At 56.7% G+C, this 10,555-nt stretch overlaps 1 protein-coding gene across 1 annotated transcript; it reads left to right on the top strand.

Annotated features, from left to right (window-relative positions):
* Window positions 1-8,012: 8,012 nt before the first annotated feature.
* SOX1 (SRY-box transcription factor 1) lies at window positions 8,013-9,128 on the top strand. Its single transcript, XM_068395233.1, has one exon. It carries the CDS (start codon window positions 8,013-8,015, stop codon window positions 9,126-9,128), a length of 1,116 nt encoding a protein of 371 aa, XP_068251334.1.
* The last annotated feature ends 1,427 nt before the right edge of the window (window positions 9,129-10,555 follow it).

Raw genomic sequence — 10,555 nt, 5'->3', positions numbered from 1 at the left:
GCTAATGAGGCCGGGCTGAGCCCAGCTCCATCTTCCCAGGGAACGGGGGATCCCCGGATCTGGTCCCCTGTTAAGGTGACAGCTGCGGGACCTTTCGATGGGGAGGCTTTGCCCAGCCTATCGAAGTAAAGTCCCGGCCACAAGAAACTCCCGGGGGTTAAGGGCTACCCGGCGCGGTCCGACGGGGGTCTTACCCTCCCTCCCCAGCTCCAAGGTGGCTGTACAGCTTCCCCCTATTGCCATAAAGTATCGGGATGTTTAAAAGGTGAAATGGATTTTTCCTCTTTCATTTGCCGGTGGTGTTTGGGGTCGATCAACAGGCAATGGAGCAAGGCTGTGCATCTATCGATCAGGGAGGGGACGGGTTTTGGCTGAATGTCTTTTCAGAAACAGGTGTTTAAACATGATAGCGGCTCCAGTCAATTAACCCATTAAAAACCCGTTTTATCGCATTGATTCCCGCAGGCTGCCATAAAAGGTTGCGGTTTGAAAGCCTCTTTGTTAAGGGGGGTGTGAGGGGTGTGTGTGGATGGATGGATGGATGGATGGATTGGTGAGAGGGGGCGGGAGGGTGCAAATTGTCCCCAAATGTACAGTACCGAGCAGACGAGTAAGATGCCAAGCTACCCTTTCTTGTTCGCCTTCCCACCAAGCCTGGCTGCCCCGGCACCTCAGCGCGCCCCGTCTCAGCTCCGGCTGCTCCCGGGCCCGGCTCCGCGGAGGGGCAGAGCGGCCGCTGCGGACCCGGGGGGGCTGCCGGCACCCTCTGCCCGCCCTGGGCCGCCCGGCTGCGCAGCCCCCGTGGCAAAAGTTGACGCATATCCCTCGGGGAAAGGGGGGTCCCGTGGCGGGGGGTGTAGGGAGACACCCGCCCGGGAGGAGGGGTCAGGCCGGGGGCGGGCTGGGGGTGCAGCTAAACTGTAACCCTAGAAAAGTTGCAAGTTGTTATTCCTTAAACAGGACAGTCTGTGAACAGCCTGCCCATTCCCCGCCCAGCACTTTTTTCAGGTTTGTCAGTGATAACGCTATAAAAGATTTATTTGTTGAAAGCATCAGTAGCTGCGTTATTATCCCGCCTTACGGTGACTACCAGGGAATCCGTGTAAGGGTAATGTGAAGTATCAGTCAGTGATGTGGTCAAAAACAGACCTGTGAAAATCACCCCTTCTCCAAAAGGCAAATAAGCACCGGATCCCGGCTCCGGCCAAGTCGCTGGTATCTCCAGTTGGTGGGAAGGAAACCGGGTTTTTCTCCTCGCTTCACTGGGGTTCGTTATCCGCCTTCCCATGGCCAGAGTGCTGCACTGGATGGAGCAAGAGGATCATGTATTTCCTCTGGGTACCATGATTTACAGACTAGCGGTCTGAGGTTATTTAGATGTTTCTAGTTTTCCCCTTGTTTGCTGTTTCTGAAGTAAGCACTAGATGCGACTGAAAGGTTTGAAATCGTGTCAAAGTGATGTTTTAATCTCATTGTAAAGTGTATTAAAGGAGAAGATGTAATTTGTGTGGGATGTTTCGACGAAAGGAGAGATTGGAGTGGATGATACTTTCGCTCTCCTGTGAACCTCACGTCATGTTTATATTGAAGCCTGTGTAGCCAATCTAATTTGCAATAACAGGATGGCCTGAAAGAAAGAAGCTTCTATATGATTTCATTTCTTTCTTTCCTCTTTTATTTTTTACACAAATTCGTTCTGACTTGCCCTGAAAGATGCCTTTACAATTGGGGGATAACTGACGAGGTTGCAAAACAGAAATATTTCCTTTATGGTGTTCTAAACCCCACTTCTCGAAGCGATGCGCCACAGACATACGCAGCCAAGTTGCCCTGTAAATGGGATGCCTCACTTCGGCTTGTGAAGATGTTTTCCCTCTTTTCGTGACTGACATTTCAACAGCGCTATTTATTAAAGATTAACTTCGTAATAACTCCCGTGTCGTACCAGTCCGACGAGCTCTCCATCCCCGCAGCTCTTCTTTTTCCTTTAAAAATTTACCGTTACAAAACTATACTTTCAAAATATTTTCCTTGTGGTAGAAAGGAAATTTCTGTGGGTAGGTGGTTTTTGTCTACAGGAGCTCTCGATTAACGCATCTTATAAAAAGTAAAAGGTCTGGCCATCCCTTTAGATGGGAAAACCCAAACCCTAGAAAATAAGACAGTGCAAACCGTCATCTCCCGCGAGATGTTTCGCCATCTGATTAGCACATAGTCCCAGCTTGTGCCTTAGTAATAATAATAAAAAAAAATAAAAATCTGAACAGACTTGAAAATTACAACTTCTGTGTAATGTAAAAAGGTGTATTCAGCCAGTTAATTACAGGGGGTTGTGTCATTGGAATGTTATCAATGACCCGTTTAATTTTACTGTAATTACTGACAAAATAAGACAAGGATAGATCACAATACAGACTATTCCTCTTTCAGAACAATATTGTGCTGCAAGTCGAGCTAATACATAACATAAACAACATTAACTTCGTTAGGACCCGATTCTGCTTTCTCTACCGACTCCTAACTCCCACCGAGCTAAGGATCGTGCCCGTTTCAAGGCGAGGGGGCACTCGGTATACCCTACAACGGTGGGAGTGTGTGGGGGGAATCTCTTCTTAGGCACGGGCTGACTGTCCCGCTGTCCCACCGAGGTGTGCCTCGCCGTTCCTCCTGCAGTGTCGGCCCCGGGAGCCGTGCTGGGAGGTGACACCCCCGACCCGGTACCGCCGGGCCCCGGTGTCGCGTGGGGGCGGCCGCCGGCTGCGGCGGCGATGAAACGTGCGGGAGATCGATACTACTTCTTTTACGTGCAACGAAAATATAAAGTCCTTTCTCAAAGCAGTTAAAAACTAGAAAGAAAGGAGCGAAAACAAGAAGTCTGGGATACACAAACTCTTCGGAAAGGGGCGATTTATCGATAATGGGAAGAGGGGATGTGATGTAGGATTCCTTTAGAAAAACGGCTCCAGCCATCCTTTTATCTGGCACAATAACTAAATACATGGAAGTACGTACAGGGAGCAGTCGGATGCCCTCCGAACGCTTTAATTTTGCCCAGAGCAGGCTGCCCCTCAGCACACCCCTATGCCCCGTGCCGCGCCCCCTCCCCAGCGCCCGCTCTCCGCAGAGCGGGCCGCTCCCGGCAGCCGAGACTCGGCGCCAGCCTCGCCGCCCCCGGGCACGGAGGGCGCCTGCCCGCTCTCACTAGCACTTCAGGAACCTTTCGGCCCCGTCTTGTACCCACCCTCGGTGTTTCCCCGCCGTGCCCTCCCGCCTTTGCTGCGGGGCAGCCTCGCAGGGCGGCCTCAGCGCCGGTGGCCCGGGACGGGACGTCCCTTCCCCGCACGTTCCCAGCGCGGCGGTGGGCGACCCGTCAGTTGGAGGGGAGATACAGGGAAAACGGCCTGGGAGCCGAGCCGTCCCCCCGAGCCGCTCCGGAGAGCCTCAGTGAGGTCCCTCAGCGGGGCTGCCACTCGGGTCGCGCTAAGTGTCGCGACAGTCCGGGCTGTCCGAGAGCGGTGTTCGGGAGCGGGGCGCGCCGGGGCGGCGGCAGGACAGCCCTTACGCTCGTCACGCTTCCCGTTGGTTGGCATGGCTCTCGTGGGCGAAGGGGGGAGACACTTCTCGTCAGGGAATTTTAGCCCTTTCCTTCCCCCCACCTTTCCTTTTTCCCCCCTTCCTTTTCATTCATAAACCTGGTGGCTACAGACGCAGCTTGAATATTGACGTCTCTTCCCCCAACTGCTCCTCCGTTAACCCAATTACAGAATTCATCAAGAACTGTGTTGAATTATCTCTTTCCATACAGTATCAGCATTAGCCTAATTAAAAGCTATAATGTCTGATATAATGATTAAATCGTTAGCTCTGCTGTAGGGAAGCAATATTTTGTTTTCCCTTCAATTAGAAGCTGATTGAGGTTTTCAGAGCAGGTCAGCTGTGAAATTTGAATTATATGTGTGAGTACCGTTCACAGGGTGAGCCCCTACTCGAAAGCTCCAGAGATTCTCCAAATGCTTTTACCCAGCAAGGAGGGAAAAGACAACAAAACACACAGAGAGCCTGTGGCTGATTTGGGACTGGGGCTGTAGGATCCCCTGGAACTGCTGGTAGTGCTGGAAAAGAAAGCGGGGCTTTATTCGGGCGCCGTTTTTTCTCCATCCCATCCCAGCTGGGTAGCAGTTCGTGTTAAAAACCGTGACCGCCGAGTCGCCAAGTCACCGAGGCAGGAAGGGGCTTCCCCTCCCTCCCTTGTCTGCCCTCCCTGCTCCCTCCCGCTTGCTCGCTTGGCCCAGATAACGGCGCCCCGAAAGCCAGGGAGCTGTTTGTATTTCGCGCTGACCAGCGGGTTTTCCAGTAAAGGGCCAGAGGAGCTGCAAGCGATCCCCACCCCCACAGCTGCGTTTCAGAGGGGGCTGGCGACGGATCAGCCAGCATCTCCCTCGATCATCTCCCCATAGCATCTCCCCGGCGCGGGCTGGCGGCCCGGGGGAGGGCGGCACGGCGGCAGCCAGCAGACGGCGATCGCCGCCTGCTCCGGGGCGCCCGGCTCGGCCCCGCCGCCCCCGCTGCCCCCTCCTCGCCCTCGGGGCCGAGCACGGCGGGGGCACGGCTGGCACAGCGCCGGCCGGGCCCGTGGCAGGCGACCCCCGCCCCGAGGGGGCGGCCCTGCCGCCGCAGCCGGTAGCAGGGGGAGGCGCCGCCCGCCGAGGCGCGTGCCGCAGCGCAGCGCGGACGCGGAGGGGAGCGGTGCCCGGGGGGGGGCCTCGTACCTCCGGCTGGTCTGCGAGCGGGCCCCCTCCGCGGGCCCGGGGGGCGGCCAGGGCTGCTGCCGACCCTCCCCGGTCCTTCTCCCAGTGCAGGATCCCCTCCCCGCTTCCCCTCTGTCTTCCCCTCTGTCTTCCCTGCAGCGTTCACCCACGCACACACCGCCCCCCCCACCCCATTCCTGGCTGTTTGCAACTCCACTTTCCTCCGTGGAAGTCCAAGGACCTCTCATCTCTTGGCGCAGCCCCCGCTCGCACCAGCCCAGCCCCCGCAGACCACTCCTGTCTTGTCGTCCCCTGTCAAACGGCACTCGCAAAAGTGCTTGACCTCCTCCCTGTCCCTCGAGTCGGGATCTGCACTACCTTTACCTCGGAAGAAAAGCCCCTGTCTGCCTCCCGAGCTGGTTTTTACACCCCTGCTCCCCGGTCGATATACACCCCCCGGCCACCGGGGAGCGCGGTGCACAAGGAGGCTCACGCCAACAGCATCTTCTCGCCCCCCGCTCCCTGTCCGCGTTTATCCACCCTAAAGGATCGTGTTCATGACGGTTTGGCTGCTTTTAGGGGAGGGAGGGGCATTCGGTGTTTATTTGCCGGGACGGGGGAAGAGGGTAAGCCCCGCACCGAGAGAAAGCCCAGGAGGGGGGCAGCACCCCGGGGAGGGTGGGGATGAGCGGCAGGGCAGGGCAGGGTCAGCCTCGGCCGCCGTTTCCCTGCATGTGAGGGGGAGAGAAGTAGGGGTGTTTCCCCAATTCCCAGAGATGAACGTGTGTTCCCATGGGGTCCGCCGGCTCTCAGGGGGCACGGGACTGTCCGGTAAAGGTTGCCCCACACCGATTTGTCCCAGGTACTTGTCAGGAGGCCTTTGGGTACCTTTATGTCAAATTTCAGGGAAAAATACCACTAGGGCTTTGGGTAGATGATGTGCGAGCCATGTCATTTATCTCGCGGTTTTTACTCCTAGTATCTTCGTTTGGCCATCCAAGTGGAAATGCGCTTTTCTGCAGCAACCTTTTCTCCCCTCCCCCGCCTCTCCCACCACAACCAATTATATTTTTAATACATCATTTAACAATCACAGCAGCCTCACTTGTTTTGCCCCTGCAGATGTGGCAACCCATCAGCTCTGGAAAATATGAGCCGGAGCAGGGGCGGGCCCGATCCTGCACAGCCTCTCCTCTTTGCACCCTTAGGGCCGACTGGGAAGGAACAGCGTCGCCCCGAAAGCATCCCCACCCGAGCTAAAGCAACACTCTGGCTCAGCTCAAAGGGCCCAGAACCAGGCCGAGCCGTCAGGCATCAGAAAGAGAGAGTCGCTTTCCTTTCCTCGGCAAACCCAGATTATCGTGATGAGATCACTATTTCATGACGAGTTGTTGGAAATGCAAAAAAAATAATTATTCTAGCCCAGCGCCTAAGGCTGGTGCTTTGTGCACGGTGCGCGTTCCTCCTGCAGAAAACTTATGGCAGTAATAACAGCAACTGGGGGAGCTGGGGCATGATTCCAGCCTTGGATGGGCACGAGGGTCAGGAAAATTAACACTCACGGCCCAGGCAAAGAGCGGGGATGCCGTGTGGCCCTTTCTCCACCTGGAGAAAGACGATGGGGGTGGAGGTTTGTGTGCGCGGGCGTTTGTGTGACAGAGCGGCCATTCCTATGGCTGCAATTAAACATTACAGCATCAATTTCCGTGCGGATCATTTTCTCCCCTCTATAAAATAACTATAACCTATCTCACAGGACAGCCAGAGCACGAAGATCGTCTTTTAATATTTTCAGGGGAAAAAAAGAGTCATACGCCCGAACTTTATACAAATTTAACATGTTTCCGTGTACCTTCATTAGTCTCAGATGCTTTTAACTCCCCTAGGACTAAGTGCGTAACGACCCCGCCTCCAGCCTCCGCTTTGCGCCCGGGTTTAGGCCTGGGAGCAGTTTTAACGCTGGGGATAGCTGTCTGCCCCCTCCCGTCTAGGGAAAGCTCCAGAACGGGTCAAGTCCTGGGGAAAAGGCGTGTTTAGCTGCCACTCGCACCGGTACAGTAGCGACGAGGGCTGCCCGTCCCGGGGCGGACAGCCTGAGGCATCTCAGTCCCACCAAATACCGCTCTACGGACGTCTAAGTGTCGGGAGCGCCCGGCGGGGCCGGGGCAGCCCGCGGCGCAAGGCGTCCCTCCAGCCATGCCCGGCGGGGAGGAGTGTGAGGGGTGGCCGTTGTGTGTCCCCCCCTCCGGGGCCGGAGCGCGGGGCGAGGCGGGGCCGGGGGCGCCGTCGGCGGCCGCGGGGCGGGGCGTGCCGTGACCCCACCGCCCCCCCCCCCCCCACCCCGGTCGCGGCGCGCCCCGCCGGACGTCACTGCTCAGCGCGCGCCATGCAAATCACCGCCCGCCGGCGCGCCCCCATTGGCCGCCGCCAGGCGATTTAAGGCGGGCTCGGCGCGCCCTGTATGGCTGCAGCGCCGCTCGCCCGCGCGCCCGGCGGCTCCTCCTCTCGCGCCCGTCCCGGCCCGTCCCGTCCCGCCCGGGCCGCGGGAGGGAGACCGCCGCCAGCAAATTAGTGTCCCCGGCTGCCGGGCTCCGCGCTTGTTTTGGTTGGGATCCTTCCCCCACCCCCTCCCTCTCTCCCCCGATCCTCCTCCCTCCCCCACCCCCTTTTTTTTTTTAGTTAACATTTAAATATTTTTTTTTTTGGCCTCCTTTTTGCGGGGCGGTGGGTTCTCCTCTCTCTTCTGCTCCGTTCACCTGCGATCAGCGGATGCAAGTCACACACGCTTCCTCCCTCCTCCCTCCCTCCCTCTCTCTCTCTCCAAGTTAGCAAAGAACAAAAAAAAAAATAGCTCCGTTAAGGATAAGAGCGGGAGCGGAGGGGTGTGCGCGCGTGTGCCGGGGAGAGCCGGGAGCGGAGGACACCGCCGACGGCTCCGCACACTCCTCCCTCCGCGCCAAGTGAAGCAGCAAGTTTGCCGTGCACCTGTTTGAGCAGCTCGAACCCCCGTCGCCGCCGAAACCCGCAAGCGATTTGCAAAAGGGAGAAAGTTTTTTCGCCAGCGGGGTCGCCGATCGCTCTCCTCGCGGTTTTCTTCTCCTCCTCCTCCTCCTCCTCCTCTTTTTTTTTTTTTTTTTTTCGCACGGCTGTCGCTACCTAGATACAAACGGGTTTTGCCTCGCTCGCTCCCCGTCCTCCCGGGCTGCTCTATGTTTGATTCTTTTTTCACGCCTGGCTCCGGTGGAAAATAAAAAAGCTACTTGAATGTACAGCATGATGATGGAGACGGACTTGCACTCCCCCGGCGGAGCCCAGGCCCCCACGAACCTCTCGGGGCAGACCGGAGCGGGAGGCGGCGGCGGCGGCGGTGGCGGGGGAAACAAAGCGAACCAAGACCGGGTCAAGAGACCCATGAACGCCTTCATGGTGTGGTCGCGGGGCCAGCGGCGGAAGATGGCCCAGGAGAACCCCAAAATGCACAATTCGGAGATCAGCAAGCGCCTGGGGGCCGAGTGGAAAGTCATGTCGGAGGCCGAGAAGAGACCGTTCATCGACGAGGCGAAGCGGCTGCGGGCGCTGCACATGAAGGAGCACCCGGATTATAAATACCGGCCCCGGCGGAAGACCAAGACCCTGCTCAAGAAGGACAAGTATTCGCTGGCCGGGGGGCTGCTGAGCGCCGGCTCGGCCGGGGGAGGCCCGACCGGCGTCGGCGTGGGCATGGGCGTCGGCGTCAGCCCCGGCGGCGTCGGGCAGCGGCTGGAGAGCCCCGGAGGCACGGCGGGCGGCAGCTACGCGCACATGAACGGCTGGGCCAACGGCGCCTACCCGGGCTCGGTGGCGGCGGCAGCAGCGGCGGCGGCGATGATGCAGGAGGCGCAGCTCGCCTACAGCCAGCACCCGGGCAGCGGGGGGCACCCGCACCACCCGCACCCCCACCACCCGCACCACCCGCACAACCCGCAGCCCATGCACCGCTACGACATGGGCGCCCTGCAGTACAGCCCAATCTCCAACTCGCAGGGCTACATGAGCGCCTCGCCCTCGGGCTACGGCGCCCTGCCCTACGGCTCCCAGCCCCACCAGAACTCGGCGGCGGCGGCGGCGGCAGCGGCGGCGGCGGCGGCCGCCTCCTCGGGAGCGCTGGGCGCCCTGGGCTCGCTGGTGAAGTCGGAGCCCAGCGTGAGCCCGCCCGTCACCTCGCACTCGCGGGCCCCGTGCCCCGGGGACCTGCGGGAGATGATCAGCATGTACTTACCGGCTGGGGAAGGCGGGGATCCGGCGGCCGCCGCCGCCCAGAGCCGGCTCCACTCCCTGCCCCAGCACTACCAGAGCGCCAGCACGGGAGTGAACGGCACCGTCCCCTTGACGCATATCTGAGTCCCCGCCGGCCGACGGCACCGGCGCCGGGAGCGGCGGAGGCGGGCGCGGGCATCGGCACCGGCTCGGCCACCGGCACCGGCTCGGCCACGGGCCCCGGCCCCGGGCCACCCCGCAGGACTGCGCGCCACGCCGCCGCCACCGCACGCTCAGCCCCCGGCCGCCCGCCCGCCCGCGCCCCGGCCCCGCGCCGCTCCTGCCCCGCTCCCGCCTTCCCGTCTCTGATTTTTGCCTCTTGCTCCCCTTCCCTCCCGACCTCCCCCGCCTCTCTTTTTTTTTTTTCTTTCTTCCTTCCTTTTTGTACAGAAAAGAAATGTTTTGATGTTCTTGTAATAATAATAATAAATAATAATAATAATAACGAGAGAGAAAAAAGGTAACGGTTGCTTTACTTACCTTTTTTTTTTTAGAAGGACTAGTTTATGAAACTAGTTTTAGACTGAACTTCTGTGTTTTATCGAGACTTTTTGTACAGTATTTATCATTCACCCAAGAGGCATAGAGCGTTTATTTGCAAAAGAGGAGAGAGAGAGAAGAGAAAGGGAATAAAAAAAAAAAAGCGACGGCAAAAAGTCTAAAAATATCAATAATAACCACACAAAGTTGTAGGCGATGACAACTTTTGTACCGCGTGGAACCGCTACGATTTCAGTCACGGATCGCTTCTTGCGAAGGCTTTTTATTGCCTAATTAACTCGAAGTTGATGGGGAAACAGTTCTCATTTATTACTCATGTACTAAGTCAAATCCAAAACAACACTTAAAAGTTTGTTGTAGATGTTCTCGCGTTTTTGTTTATTTTTGTTTGAATTTTTTTTGTTTTGTTTGTTTATTTATGAAACTTTTTTTTTTCTTTTGGAGGCTGCAATGCTGGGGTTTTTTATCCTGGGTTTTGTAAAAGTTTATTGTATCTAGATATTTTTTGTTTGTTTGTTTTCTCTTTGATTTTATTTTCTTTTTGTATCATTTCTTGTAAATGCATTGTGAAATAATTTTTATTTAGGCGTTACGAGGGAATTCAGATTGTATATATAGTTTACTAAAAAGCCTTTCTGCTAAACAGAACTCCTAAGGATGCGTTCAATTTTGAGTTAAATAAATTTCAAAGCGGAAAAAGTCACCTGGTTTTTTTTAAAAAAAAAAAAAAAAAGGAAAAAAACCCTAAGCGGAGTTACCACGGTATGCCTGAAAATAGAGCAGGTAAATCGAGAATATGGGGAGGAAGTATTAAACCGGAGCGGCAACCAGAATGAAGTGCAATCCCGCAGTAAATGGCGGTGTCTCCTAATCCGTATAAATCAGGAGGGACGAAGGTAGATTTATTTTAATACTCGTTCCGAAGGGCAGTGACTTACGGAATGACTCTTCCTAGCCGTGAACGTTCATTTGGTGTGTTTTATGGCTGGGCTGACGGTCCGGACCTTGCT

This window comes from Nyctibius grandis, chromosome 2 (assembly GCF_013368605.1).
Source record: "Nyctibius grandis isolate bNycGra1 chromosome 2, bNycGra1.pri, whole genome shotgun sequence".
Lineage (NCBI taxonomy): Eukaryota > Metazoa > Chordata > Aves > Nyctibiiformes > Nyctibiidae > Nyctibius > Nyctibius grandis.
The sequence above is the reverse complement of the archived record's forward strand: the minus strand, read 5'-3'. Positions and strand labels throughout refer to the sequence as shown.

What these genes read in the sequence shown, in the direction of transcription:
- SOX1 (XM_068395233.1), top strand. Translation starts at nt 8,013, where the DNA reads ATGTACAGCATGATGATGGAGACGGACTTGCACTCCCCCGGCGGAGCC.